We start from the raw sequence: 14,853 nt of genomic DNA, 5'->3' as shown, positions 1-14,853 counted from the left end.
CGGCCGTGACCGTGGTGGATGGAAAGGACGTGATTGTGGCCACTATAACTCATCCGGCCGTGGGAACCACTATAACCGTGGATGTAGACCCAATTCCGGCCGTGGTCGAGGGCGAGGACGATGTGGTATTTCCAAACCACAACACTCGACCAAATGAGTATGCCATAGATGTGGTATTGAAAGGACGTGGTTGTGGCCACTATAACTCATCCGGCCATGGGAACCACTATAACCGTGGATGTAGACCCAATTCCGGCCGTGGTCGAGGGCGAGGACGATGTGGTATTTCCAAACCACAACACTCGACCAAATGAGTATACCATAGATATGGAATGGGAAACCATTGGGCTAAGATATGTAGGACTTCCAAACATCGTTGTGACCTCTATCAAGAGAGTGTAAAAGGGAAGAATCCTAAAGCCCATTTGGTATATAAAGATGGTGAACATGATCAAGATGATCTAATAGAGTATGAAACTTCTGATTGCATAAAAGAATCAAGTTGATAAATCTTACTTCGACATCAAAACCTCTATGTTTTTCTTTGCATTTTATGTGTTCATTGATTGTTATTTGCTTGAATTTATTTTATATTATTTTATGTTTAGAACATGATTCTTGTCCATATAAGAAATGGCCGAGGACAAGAACATAATTGTGGTGGATAGTGGAGCCACACAAAAGATAAGAGATATTTTCCTAAATCTCATAATGAAAAATGCCAATATTAGCACCATAGCGGGTATAGCTAGTCTTATTGAGGGCCATGGTCATGCCCATATATTTTTATCAAAGGGCACGCATCTTGAAATAAGCGATGCCCTATATTCACCCAGCTCGAAGAGGAGCTTGTCAAGTTTCAAAAATATAAGATTGAATGGTTTCCATATTGAAACAAAGGGTGAAGGGAACAAAGAATTCCTAAATATAATTGAGATCACCCAAGGACATAAGAAAGTCCTAAGAGACTATACCCGCATTATCCACTGGTCTCTACTATGCTAAAATCGATATGATCGAAGCTAATATGGCAATGAACAAAGAGTTCATCGAGAAATTCACTTTATGGCATGACCGGCTTGGCCATCCGGGTCATAGTATGATGCGTAAACTAATAACTAATTCAAAGGGGCACACCCTAAGAGAGAAAAGAGTTATCCCTAAGAATCTCACGTGTGAAGCATGTTCACAAGGGAAACTCATTATAAGGCCATCACCGGCTAAGGTAAATAAAGAGACCTTAAAATTTCTGGAAAGGATACAAGGAGATATATGTATGGTCCTCATTGATGCATCGACAAGATGGTCGCATGTTTGTCTCCTATCTACTAGAAACCAAGTGTTTGCTAGGTTATTGGCCCAGATAATAAGACTGTGAGCCCACTTTCCAGATTTTCCGCTTAAGACTATACGTCTAGACAATGCCGGTGAATTCACGTCCCAAGCGTTTAATGACTACTGTATGTCCATGGGGGTAAGTGTGGAACATCCCGTAGCACATGTACATACACAGAATGGATTAGCGGAATCCTTCATTAAACGAATTCAATTGATAGCTCGACCATTACTCATGAGGTCGAAGCTCCCAGTAGCCGCTTGGGGACACGCTGTTTTACATGCATCAGAACTTATACGCATAAGGCCATCTAGTGAACATAGATATTCACCATCCCAATTACTTATGGGTCATGAGCCAGACATATCCCATCTAAAGACTTTCGGGTGTGCCATATATGTACCGATTGCTCCACCACATAGAAACAAAGATGGGACCTCAAAGGAGGATGGGAATATATGTTGGATTTGATTCTCCCACCATTATTAAGTATCTAGAGCCAACTACGGGTGATCTATTTAAGGCTAGATACGCGGATTGTCATTTGAATGAATCCGAATTTCCTACTATAGGTGGAGAGACGAACAAGCTGGGTAAAGCAATAAAAGAAATATAATGAAATCAAACATCCTTAAATTGGCAAGATCCTCGGACTCTGGCATGAGAATCAGAGGTCCATAAGATTATACATTTGAAAAGCTAGCTAATCAATTGCCAGATTCCTTTGCTGACCCAAAGAAAGTTACAAAAACGTACATACCAGCTTGTAATGCACCAGTACGTATTGATATCCAAAAGCGAATCAATGAAATTGCTACCGAGTCTAACACACGAAAGAAACGTGGTAGACCAATAGGTTCCAAAGATAAAAATTCTCGAAAATCAAAGAAAGGTGCAATAGGAATCCGAGGTTACTAAGGAAACCATCCCAGACATGGAGATAAGGCCGGCCGGCTCTAAGGTACAGGTACCATATAATGTAGCTTGGGACGCCAAGCTGCAAAGTATTAAAGGTCCTGACCATAATAAATCTCAAATCGATTATATCATGTCTGGAACATAATGGAACATATAAGAAATGTCGACATAAGATGATTTTGCATGCAAGGTAGCACTTGAATTTATGAATATAAATGAGGATCAGGAGCCCACGTCTATACTAGAGTGCACTCAAAGACTTGATTGATTAAATGGTACAAGACCATAAAACGTGGAGCTAAGAATCATTAAGAAAAGGAATGAGTTTGGTCCGACCTTAAGGACACCATTCGATGTAAAAACCAGTAGGACACAAATGGGTCTTTGTGAAGAAGAGAAATGAGAATAATGAAATCGTGAGATATAAGGCACGGCTTGTTGCACAAGGATTCTCACAAAGACCGGGGATAGATTATGAAGAAACATACTCCCCTGTGGTGGATGCTAAGACATTTAAATTTTGCTAAGTCTGGCTATATAAAGAAAAAGACTTGATTTGCGGCTAATGGATGTAATGCCTGCATATTTATATAAGTCCACTGGATGATATATATGAGATTACCAGAGGGTATTGAGCTCAAAGATAAAGATAAGAAAGGGTCTCGAGACCAATACTGCATAAGGCTGAACAAATCGCTTTATGGACTGAAACAAAGTGGACGCATGTGGTACAATAGATTAAGCGAGTACCTAGTCAGAGAAGGTTATAAGAATGATCCCATCAGTCCATGTATCTTCATAAAGAAATTTGCAAACGAAGGGTTTGTGATAATAGCAGTATATGTGGATGATTTGAACATCCTTGGAACCTCTGGGGAAATCGCCCAAACAGTCAAATATCTAAAGAAAGAATTCGAGATGAAAGACCTAGGCAAGACAAAATTATGTTTGGGATTGCAACTTGAGTACGTGAATAATGGAATCCTTGTGCATCAAAAGGCATATACTGAAAAAGTACTCAAGAGATTCAATATGGACCAGGCCCACCCATTGAGCAGCCCAATGGTGGTGAGAAGCCTCGGATTGGATAGTGATCCATTCGGTCCAAAGAAGGATGAGGAAGAAGTTCTCGATCCTGAAGTGCCATACCTTAGTGCCATAGGAGCGTTAATGTACTTGGCTAGCCACACTAGACCAGACATATGTTTTGCCGTGAACCTCCTTTGCCTAAATTTAGTTCATGATCAACCCAAAGGCACTAGAAAGGTTTGAAGGAAGGTTTGGTTAAATTTTAAATTCTATTCTTCCTATGTTTGTTTATTTGGGTTTTATTCTATACTGATCTAACCAAAGAAGGTCTAGTTTGCTTTGGTTTAGTTTGTTTTGCTGATGCAGGTAAAATCAGATTATGGCATGGTCAATAGATAGGAACTACGTGTGGCTTGATCCCTTCCAAGGGTACGTAGGCAGCCTTCTTCAAGGCGCAGCTACTACAACATCAAAGACCATCATATGAGGAGACAACACAGCCTGTATCGCTCAGCTCAAGGACGGCTACATCAAGGGAGATCGGACGAAGCACATTCTAACAAAGTTCTTCTTCACGCATGACTTGCAAAGGGATGGAGAAGTTCGAGTGGTACAAGTTCGATCCAGCGACAACTCAGCCGATCTCTTTACCAAGGCATTACCAACATCGACATTGAGGAAGCTCACGCATCAAATTGGAATGCGGAGACTTAAGGACTTGCAGGGATGACCAAAACAGGGGGAGTAATACGTGCTGTACTCTTTTTCCTTAACCATGGTTTTGTCCCAATGGGTTTTCCTGGTAAGGTTTTAATGAGGCAGCATCCCCAAGCGTATTACTGAGATCCTTTGGCATCTACACGGTTATGTCATCCAAGGGGGAGTGTTATAAACCACATGTTGGATGGACTCCATAACCGTGGACCTTATGCATATTCTAGAAGGCCCATGTCCATGTCCTAGAAGGCCCATGCCCATGTTCTTGAAGATTCTCCTTATGACGGCCTATATTGTACTTAGTGGGCTTTTGGGCTTTAGGGTTTACTAGCCCAATGGGGATTTGTCTCCCCTCATCATGTATATATATGTATCGAAATCTCATTCATTAATCAATAGAACAACACAGTTTACAACACTTCTTAAATTTTGATTATTTTATTACTTAAAAGCATCAATTCAATATTTACTATAGAAACCAGTCTTATCAAAAATTTCGAAAAGTTTTGTATTCCATATTTCCTTAATCAACTTCTAATGATGCTACTATCTAAAAAAGAAGTTCTGACTTGATAGGCCCTATCGAGGTGTAGGCTTGTAGCAATACCAACCCGTGTTCAAAAAATCGCTAGGCGCTAGTCGGGCGGTGAGGGTGCGCCTAGCGCCTAGCAAGAAAATCGGGGATTACACGGGGATTAATCGGGGATTAGTTTTAGGGCTATTTAATATTTTAAAAACATATTAATCCATTATAATTAAGAAATTTATATAATATTGTTTTTAAAATTATATTAAACACATGAAAACAAGATTTTAATTTCAAATTTATGATTTTTATACAAATTACGAACATAAGTAGGACGTTTTGAATTTTAGATGAAAAAAAAAAGTTAAAAAAAAAAAAAAAAAAAAAAAATTGGGCTAGGCGCCGTCTAGGCGGGCTAGGCGGCCGCCTAGGCGGTCTAGGCGGACAAAAAATCGGATCTCTGATTTTTCTCACCGATTTGGACAAAATCGCCGCGGTGCTCCTCCGACCAGCGCCTAGGCGGCCGCCTAGGCGGCTAGGCGGCCGATTTTTAGAACAGGGATACCAACTATAGAAGGTTTTACGTCTGAGGATTTTTCAATTTTCTCCTTTTCATTCCCTCAAATTCCTATCCCGATTTACGTCCACCTTACACCTTAAGTTGTGTTGTCGAACATTATCTTCCATACAATTTTGTATGTAAATTATTGACTCTCGATCCTTATTACATGTGATGTGGGCTCTACCTATGGATCCACCAACCTCATATTTTATTCTAATTTCCTCTCACTAAACGGATCTTAACGGCTAATATATATGTATATGAATTCATATACATATATATGTTAACAATATCTCTATAGACATTATTTGTCAACAAACGTTTTGTATTGACTTTGCCATCTCATCCCAACTAGATACAACTCATCATTTCAAACATTTTAACTTCCATATAAAGCATTCCCTTCCGATCTCACTTTTCCAATCACTCTTCCCACTTTAACTAAGCAAACCAATAATGGCTACCACTCGTCTAACTCTAGCTCCTCTCCTCCTCATTGCCCTCGTACTACTCGTAACCAAGGCCACGGCTCAGCCGGCAGCCCCCGCTCCAGGCCCTGCCGGTCCCATCAACCTCACCGCGATCCTCGAAAAAGGTGGTCAATTCACTACTTTCATCCATCTTCTAAACATCACTCAAGTCGGTAGCCAAGTGAACATTCAAGTTAATAGTTCATCGGAAGGTATGACAGTGTTTGCACCAACAGACAATGCTTTTCAAAACCTTAAACCCGGAACCCTAAACCAGTTAACCCCAGACGAGCAAGTTAAACTCATTCTCTACCACGTTAGCCCCAAATTTTACAGTATGGACGATCTCCTCTCCGTGAGTAATCCGGTTAGGACTCAAGCTTCTGGCCGAGACAACGGTGTTTACGGGCTTAACTTCACCGGTCAAACAAACCAAATCAATGTCTCTACTGGTTATGTGGAAACACGTGTTAGCAATGCGTTGAGGCAACAACGTCCTCTCGCAGTTTATGTTGTCGACATGGTTTTGTTGCCAGGTGAGATGTTCGGAGAGCACAAGCTTTCGCCGATTGCTCCTGCACCTAAATCTAAATCCGGTGGGGTTTCCGATGACTCCGGCTCCACTAAAAAGGCAGCCTCGCCGTCGGATAAGTCAGGTTCCGGTGAGAAGAAAGTCGGGCTAGGGTTTGGTCTTGGACTTGTTGTCTTGTGTTTGAAATTTCTCTTTTGAAAATTTAATATCAATGATTTGTTTTGCTTTCTATTGATTTTATCCTGTGATTTGAGGTATAAATATGAAATTTGTTAATTAAGTTCCGTGAAATAAAATGTGAGATTTGTACTTATTATTCTCGTCTATAGGTGCCCTGCCGAAGTGAGCATTTTATGGATAACTCTTTTTTTGGCCAACGAAAAACAATAAATTTGTGGCGTGAACAAACTATTTTGTATACTTAATAACTAAAAACTATACAGTTGATGAGATTATTTTGTTTTTTATTTATTTAATTGCAAGTTCCATTCACGACATTTTAACTCGAGCTACGTGAAAATTGGATCGAAGGACGTTAGACCCGCTAATGATGCCTCAGATCCGAAAAAATAGCCATCACATGCGATTACTAGACATATATGGACCATATAACTCTTTTTTGGTTCTGTTATTTAATATTGACCACCAGTATAGATTACTATTCATAATAATAAAGTATCCAGGTAAAGAGTGATCGACTGTTTTCTTATAATTCATCTTTCACATGCGACTGTTTTCTAAAGATTCTTTAGAGTTTAGACTGTGAATCTGTGTTATATATACAAGTCATAAGTTCATAAAATCTATATATACATTTTTGTAACATTTTATGAAATAAATCCTCAAATTGCAACTTTTTTTTTTTTTTTTTTCGTCAGAAAGAAATTATATTAACTTTGAAATGTCATTACAAATTCGAGAATGGAGCCATTCTGGCCGAATACAAGAATCAATAAAAGAATGCCATTGGCATTAATTATTATCAATTAATTAAGATTCTTAATTACTAGCATTTCTTTATCTAATATATTTCCATCAATTCTAAATACTTTAAAAAAAAAAGAAATCTTAGGACATTATTAATATTATACTTTATTGAAAGATAAATATTATAGTTATTTAAAGTTTATTAAACGTTTAGAATATTTAACGAAAAAAATGTTTAGAATATATATAATATGTGAAATCTATAAAAATGAAATAATCATTTGAAAGAAAACTTTAAATTGATTTGAATTATAAATATTTTAATAAAGTATTATTCAAACAAAAAATAATGTTTAATTTACCGAACAAGATTAGATGGTATGACGGATTTATAATATAATAATATATGAAATTTACAACAATTAAATAACCATTTGAAAGAAAACTTTTAAATTGATATGAATTATATATCTTTTAAATTAAAGTATTATTAAAACAAAAATAATAAAATAATGTTTAATTTTACTGAACGGGGTTAGATGGTACGACGGGTTTGGGTCGATAGTAATACGAGACGGTATACCACGGGTGAAATCTATTAGATATGTTTAATTTCACTGAACGGTATTAGATGGTAGGACATGTTTGGATCGATAGTAATACGAGACTGTATACTACGGATGAAATTCTAGATATAACAATTAAAATACAAAAAAAATTATAGTCCCGCGGTACACCGCGGGTTATAATCTAGTTGTAATAACTTGCTGACGGAAAAAAGTACTGTACATGACTTATTAATGCACAAAAAAATATAATGGGCCTAATGAAGTATATTTTAAATTAATGGGCCTGAGCAATTCGGCACGAACATACTAGAAGATAGTTTGCCAATACATATCCAATTTTCTCATTTCTAAAACCCTAAGCTTCGCCGGCAGCTCCGATCGTGATCTTTCATAAACCCTACCATCGCCGGTGATTAAGAGCTGAGCTCAGGTTCTTCTCTCTGCGCTTTTTCCTCCGAGATTTCACTTTGTCTATTCGTACGCTCTGTTTGGTTGCCCTAAAGTCACGCGGTGCCTGGTCGTCTTTCAGTTTGATAATCTTTGCGTGATTTAGAGGTAGAATTGTCATTTTGGTGAAAGCTCGTGGATCTGTTCTTGTTAAAAGTTTGTTCGTCATATTTATTCGACGATCTATGGATACTGTAGATTGATTTAAGCTTTGGGATCTGTTACCGATGCTTTCAATTTCTGAAGCTTTTCTACGCGATCTTTTCGAATTCGTGTTTCGTTCCAGTTTTTGCCATTTCCATTGACTCTCTTAGTAACACTACTCTTGGATTTTGTTTCTTCTGAAATGGAGGCTTGTGCATTGATTTTTCTCTGTGTGTGATTTCTTATGCGGTTTGGATCTTCGTATCTCAGTGTGGTTTTTAATTCTGTTTGGCTCTTAGGAAATGAGTTTCAACAAAGTTCCCAACATTCCTGGATCTCCTGCTCTCTCTGCCCTTCTTAAGGTCAGTGTTATTGGTGGACTTGGTGTCTATGCCCTCACTAATAGTCTCTACAATGTCGATGGAGGACACCGTGCTGTCATGTTCAACCGATTAACTGGTATCAAGGAAAAGGTTTGTATTTCTCAAACTGACAAGAGTTACTTTTATATCTGAGTCTTATGAATAGTTATTTTAAGAAGCGTGACTTTTACTTGGATTTGTGTTTTCAGGTATACCCAGAGGGTACACATTTTATGATGCCATGGTTTGAAAGGCCAATCATCTATGACGTTCGTGCACGACCTTATCTTGTAGAGAGCACCACCGGTAGTCATGACCTTCAGATGGTGCGTTTTGGTTTCTTGTTCTTTTAGCTTATTTTCTCTCTGTGTGTGTACAATTATCCAGACCAGGCTTTAGTTTCAAATGCTGTTACTGAATGTGGAGCTATATAGATCATCCTATACATTCCTTCTTTTGATCTTATGTTAAGATCCTTAAATGCCGCACTAAGAGCATGTTTTAGAAAAGTTTGGATGTGGTTTATAGTTATGAATTGCAGATTGATTTTGTTAGGATATTACATGATCAGTTGTTATCCTTATATGAACTGTGTGAGTGTGTTGATAAATGGTTAAAAAGAAAGGGAGAAACGAGAGTCAAGTTACACTTGCTTTCAGTAGATTTAGGTAGAGCAAAAAAATAATTGGTCTCCATTTTCTTTCTTAAAGGAGTTGCTGTGTTTCTGATATCTTTCTTGGTTGTTGCACAGGTGAAAATTGGACTAAGGGTTCTCACACGTCCCATGGGTGATCGTTTGCCTCAGATTTACCGAACCCTCGGCGAGAACTACAGTGAAAGGGTTCTTCCTTCCATCATCCATGAAACCCTAAAAGCCGTGGTAGCTCAGTACAATGCAAGCCAGCTTATTACACAGAGAGAAGTACGTATCTCAAAATTCTTTTGCTACAACCTTTTCTGCTCTTTTGTTTATAATGTTGGACTCAGTTTACTCTCTCCTCTAGGCTGTGAGCAGAGAGATACGCAAGATTCTGACAGAGCGGGCTTCTAACTTCAACATTGCTCTTGATGATGTCTCCATCACGACTCTGACATTCGGCAAAGAGTTCACTGCAGCAATCGAGGCAAAACAAGTCGCTGCTCAGGAAGCTGAACGGGCTAAGTTCATTGTGGAGAAAGCCGAGCAAGACAGGAGAAGTGCGGTTATCCGTGCACAGGTATAGCATTGTTGATCTTTACTGCAGATCTAATGACATGAGATTATAGGTTTTGGCCTGAAGCATTAGATCTTCTTTGATTCTTTGTGCAGGGAGAAGCTAAAAGTGCTCAGCTTATCGGACAAGCAATTGCGAATAATCAGGCATTCATCACTCTGAGAAAGATTGAAGCTGCGAGAGAGATTGCTCAGACCATTGCACTATCTGCTAACAAGGTTTACCTGAGCTCCAACGATCTGTTGCTTAACCTTCAAGAAATGAACTTGGAGCCTAACCCTAAGAAGTAAAAGAGAAGGAACGAGTAAGTTTTCTTCATTTCTTTTCTCTCTAAAAAATCTCTCCGCCTTGGAAGTAAAGAACGGGTTCGATGTTTGACCAAATGACCCCTTGTCGTGACTGATTCTGAAAATAGTCTTTAAGCGGACATATTGCGACTCAGATTGGCTTTGGTCAGTATTATTCATCATGTTCAATGAAACTTTTTGTTGATATTCAACTTTCCTGGAAAATTGATGAAGTTGAATTTTAAACTTAATAATATTCATATTCATATGATCTGATGATCTAGGCCAACAGTTCTTTTAGCATAGGTTACTTACGACATGCTTACATAAATATCAGAATATAAGATCCATATACCATCCCTACATAAGACTTGCAACATAATATTTTTTCTCGTGTTAGTTTGCTTGCTATTCAATTTTTCTTTTCTCCACTAGTTGCCAACCTTATCTACTACATAAGGATTTGTATTGGAGAGAAGAGAAAATAATATATTGCATACGTATATAAGATTTTGTATGAGCATAGCAACATGGACCCTTTGTATTTAATGACGTCTTGCCGGCGCCACCATGATAGAGACGTCTTTTTCTTTCTTTCACCGCTGAGGAGTTTTATGCGGTGACGTCAAATTTTAAAATTCTGACCAAGTAAACTCTTATATTTCAATATTTGTATATAACCGACGGCTGCTGCTTTTTATGATGTCATGTATAAATTAAAATTAGCTGGAAACGAGTGATGGCCGTTAACCAAGATATTAAAATGTTTTGAGCAATAAATGATTTCAAAATTAAACGCGTTGTGGATTAACAAAAGAGGGAACGACTTGCTGTTTCGTAAAGTTAAAGGGAGACGTCACGTCGTTTTGTCACCGTGAGGGTCCATTTTTTGTCAGCTGTTTCCTTTTGACGAAAGGAGTTGTTAGATTTTCCACAGAATTGACACGTCATCACCTTGGCTTTGTGGAGTTCGTGACGTTTGTGCAACGTTTTTCCGATCATATCGTAAGTTTAACTAATCCTAAACAAGAGCTTCAAATTGTATGAATTCGATGGGAAGATATACGTTTCTATAGTTTTATGCATGTATCAAAATTCTAAATGACAGCTTAAATCCATAACAAAAGAAAGATGCTCAATGGAAAAAGGCATACTATATAGTTGATGTTTAGGCAAAGATATGTTTCAACTAGAATATAAAATACAAATTGATATCTTAATGTTATAGAAAACAAGTCATCGTCATGACGTAATAGAGATGATCTAAAATCTAATGGTCCATACAAATGATTTGCCTTTATCCATAAAACGTAACCTTACGAAGACAATTTTAATTATGACATAAGTATTAAGCAAATAAAGATATCTGTTGACATCAGCCTTGTCGTAAGCCCCTTACTATGTCTTCGTCATCACTTAGTTTAAAATAAACTAATATATCGTGCAAGTCATTGATTTATTAATGCTACAATTTTCTAAATTACAACATGTCAAAGATGACATCTGTTTAAGATAATAACACTTATATTCTAAAAAAATTGAGTTGTCGCATTTGAGTTCCGACAATGAGTTCGAAATTTATCTTTCACTCATAAGTTAAATATATTTTTAAGTTTTGGATGATTTACACTCAACATTAATAAATAATCATATGTTTAGTTATAGATCTTTATTTTGGATACGGTGACGTGGCTTCGGATATCATGAGAATACAGTTTACACATGCTTCGTTGACCCCCAAAGCCAGAAGCTCTCTAAAATCCTCTCTATATAAACTCTTTAATAATCCAATCTTTTACCAAACTAACCCAACTACACAAGTCTCTCTCTCTCTTTTCCCATCTCTCTCCCTCTCTTTGTCTCTCTAACATCAATTATGCAAAAAGCAATTAGACCATACGAGTCATCGTGGACGAAGACCGTACCGGGCAATAGCATTTTCCTTTCAAAGAATGAAGATAAACCATCATCATCATCATCATTATCATGGTTAACATCAGCATCACCAAAGCCAACATCTTTAAGCACTAAGAGATCAAGCAACCTTGTGGTGATGGAGAATGCTGTGGTGGTGTTTGCAAGGAGAGGCTGTTGTATGGGAGACGTGGCAAAACGGCTGCTACTGACACATGGCGTGAATCCATTGGTGGTTGAGATTGGTGAAGAAGACAACAACAACAACTACGACAATATCATAAGTGATAAAGAGAAATTACCTATGATGTACATAGGAGGAAAGTTGTTTGGAGGATTGGAAAATCTGATGGCGGCTCATATTAATGGTGATTTAGTGCCTACTCTTAGACAAGCTGGGGCTTTATGGCTTTGATTTAATCCTCCTTAATCTAAGTTTGCCTTCTTATTTTGTTTCTCTCCCTTTTTTACATTATTTGTTAATATATGTGAACTTAGCTTGTAAAAAATTGCGATTGGTTTGAATGTTTGATCATAGGAAAACACAGAAAATAACAAAAACCTCATCTTTTTTTTTTTATTGTAATTAAAACATTATTTACGAAAAATCAAAAAAAAAAAAAAAAACATTTTGTTATGACACCAAAAAAACATTTTGTTATGACACCACAAAACAAAAAAAATTCAAAACAATTTACTTATTTGTGAAAAACCTTAAAATTTAGCCAAATGTTAAATTTAATATACGTGAAGACATGTTAAACTTATGACACCACAAATCTTACACACCAAAAGGACATGAAGCTAAGTCCGGTTTGTTTTCATGTATTTAAATTGAACACTTCTATTAATTATACTTTAAAAACATTTACTTAAAGATAAAAAATATACTTAAAAACATTTTTTGTGAAAAAATTTTAAACTTAGCAAAGTGTTAAATTTATGACACCACAAACTTACGGACGAGAAGGACGGGATGCTAAGTCCGGTTTGTTTTCAACGTATTTAAATTTAACACTAAACATTTTGTAACGTTCAAAAACTTTTAGTTAAAAATCAAAACAATTTACTTAAATCATTATTGAAAACTGTTTAAAAATAATTAAGTGTTAAATTTTCAATACATGAAAAACATGTCGAACTTATGACACCTCAAGACTTACTGACCAAAAAGATGGGATGCTAAGTCCGGTTTTGTTTTCAAGCTATTTAAATTTAACACCTAGTATTGTTTTTCAAACAAAAATATTTTATAAAATTCAAAAACTTTTAGTTAAAAATCAAAACAATTTACTTAAAACATTATTTTAGTCAAAATACGTGAAAACATGTTTAAATTTAACACCTAGTATTGTTTTTCAAACAAAAATATTTTATAAAATTCAAAAACTTTTAGTTAAAAATCAAAACAATTTACTTAAAACATTATTTTAGTCAAAATACGTGAAAACATGTTTTAGTCAAAATCACTATTATTTTTTAAAAAGAAGTTTAAGTGTTAAATCTCTATCACGTGAAACTATGCCGAACTTCGAAAACCAAAGCTTACGGACGAACTAAGGACATGATGCCTAGGCGCGGTTAGTTTTCGACGTGTTTAAAATTCAATACTTAAACTAATGTTTAAAAAAGTTTAGTGAAATTAACATGTTTAGTTAAAAGTAATAATTTTAAAATGTTTAAGTGTTAAATTTATTTAAATTTTAGTTAATTAAAAGAATATAAGTGGAAATAATAATAATTATTTTTTAAAATTAGTTTAAGTTTTTAATTTTAGGATTTGAAAATAGTTTGTTATTTAATATTTTTAGTGAAATTAAAAATTTATTTAAAATTTAGTGAAATTAACATGTTTTAGTTAAAAGTAGAATTTAAGTAGAAATCATTATTATTATTTTTTAAAAAGAAGTTTAAGTGTTAAATCCCTATCACGTGAAACTATGCCGAACTTCGAACACCAAATCTTACGGACCAACTAAGGACATGATGTCTAGGCGCGGTTAGTTTGACGTGTTTAAAATTCAATACTTAAACTAATGTTTAAAAACAATTTAGTGAAATTAACATGTTTTAGTTAAAAGTAATAATTTTTAAATGTTAAAGTGTTAATTTTATTTAAATTTTAGTTAAATTAAAAGAATTTAAGTGCAAATCATTATTATTATTTTTAAAGTTAGTTTAAATTTTTAATTTTAGGTGTTGAAAATAGTTGGTTGTTTAAAATTTTTAGTGAAATTAAAACTTTCTTTAAAATTTAGTGAAATTAAAGTGTTTTAGTTAAAAGTAATAATTTTTAAATGTTTAAGTGTTAAAATTTATTTAAATTTATTTAAATTTTAGTTAAATTAAAAGAATTTAAGTGGAAATCATTATTGTTATTTTTAAAAATTACTTTAAGTTTTTAATTTTAGGTTTTTATTATAGTTTGGTATTTAATATTTTTAGTGAAATTTAAATTTCATTTAAAATTTAGAGAAATTAACATGTTTTAGTTAAAAATATTAATTTTTAAATGTTTAAGTGTTAAATTTATTTAAATTTTACTTAAATTAAAAGAATTTAAGTGGAAATCATTATTATAATTTTTAAAATCAGTTTAAGTTTTTAATATATGTTTTGAAAATAGTTTGTTAATAAATTTTTAATTCAAATTTAGTGAAATTAACATGTTTTAGTTAAAAGTAATAATTTTTAAATGTTTAAGTGTTAAATTTATTTAAATTTTAGTTAAATTTAGGGGTGTCAAAATGGATTGAAATTAATAGATCAATCCAAACCAATCCAATCCATGGATCTAATGAATTGGAAATTTGGATCTTAATGGATTAATGGATTAAATGGATTAGTGAGTTTAATGAATTGGATTGAAATGGTTAAGATTATAATGGATTAGTGGTTT

At 35.1% G+C, this 14,853-nt stretch overlaps 3 protein-coding genes across 4 annotated transcripts; all 3 read left to right on the top strand.

Moving 5' to 3' along the window:
• Positions 1–5,382: 5,382 nt before the first annotated feature.
• LOC9328247 (fasciclin-like arabinogalactan protein 9) lies at positions 5,383–6,403 on the top strand. Its single transcript, XM_002892139.2, has one exon. The coding sequence runs from the start codon at positions 5,545–5,547 to the stop codon at positions 6,286–6,288; it is 744 nt and encodes a 247-aa protein (XP_002892185.1). The 5' UTR covers positions 5,383–5,544; the 3' UTR covers positions 6,289–6,403.
• A 1,427-nt stretch (positions 6,404–7,830) lies between these two features.
• Positions 7,831–10,311, top strand: LOC9328246 (prohibitin-2, mitochondrial). Of its 2 annotated transcripts, none has more exons than XM_021014108.1 (6): positions 7,831–8,016; positions 8,477–8,650; positions 8,749–8,865; positions 9,291–9,461; positions 9,544–9,756; positions 9,849–10,311. In XM_021014108.1, exons 2-6 carry the CDS (start codon positions 8,480–8,482, stop codon positions 10,041–10,043), a joined length of 867 nt encoding a protein of 288 aa, XP_020869767.1. In that variant the 5' UTR covers positions 7,831–8,016; positions 8,477–8,479; the 3' UTR covers positions 10,044–10,311. The 2 variants fall into 2 exon arrangements, with proteins under 2 accessions (XP_020869767.1, XP_020869768.1); XM_021014109.1 differs by lacking the exon at positions 7,831–8,016 and adding an exon at positions 8,023–8,141.
• A 1,440-nt stretch (positions 10,312–11,751) lies between these two features.
• Positions 11,752–12,530, top strand: LOC9325543 (monothiol glutaredoxin-S13). Its single transcript, XM_021010770.1, has one exon. It carries the CDS (start codon positions 11,917–11,919, stop codon positions 12,367–12,369), a length of 453 nt encoding a protein of 150 aa, XP_020866429.1. The 5' UTR covers positions 11,752–11,916; the 3' UTR covers positions 12,370–12,530.
• The last annotated feature ends 2,323 nt before the right edge of the window (positions 12,531–14,853 follow it).

This window comes from Arabidopsis lyrata (genome assembly GCF_000004255.2).
Source record: "Arabidopsis lyrata subsp. lyrata unplaced genomic scaffold ARALYscaffold_1, whole genome shotgun sequence".
NCBI lineage: Eukaryota > Viridiplantae > Streptophyta > Magnoliopsida > Brassicales > Brassicaceae > Arabidopsis > Arabidopsis lyrata.
This window is presented reverse-complemented; position numbering and strand designations above follow the sequence as displayed.

Excerpts from the sequence above, each read along its gene's own strand:
- LOC9328246 (XM_021014108.1), top strand. The coding sequence starts at position 8,480 with ATGAGTTTCAACAAAGTTCCCAACATTCCTGGATCTCCTGCTCTCTCT. Across the intron at positions 8,651-8,748 it reads TAACTGGTATCAAGGAAAAG|GTATACCCAGAGGGTACACA; the intron begins GTTTGTATTTCT and ends TTGTGTTTTCAG. Across the intron at positions 9,757-9,848 it reads GTGCGGTTATCCGTGCACAG|GGAGAAGCTAAAAGTGCTCA; the intron begins GTATAGCATTGT and ends TTCTTTGTGCAG.
- LOC9325543 (XM_021010770.1), top strand. The coding sequence starts at position 11,917 with ATGCAAAAAGCAATTAGACCATACGAGTCATCGTGGACGAAGACCGTA.
- LOC9328247 (XM_002892139.2), top strand. The coding sequence starts at position 5,545 with ATGGCTACCACTCGTCTAACTCTAGCTCCTCTCCTCCTCATTGCCCTC.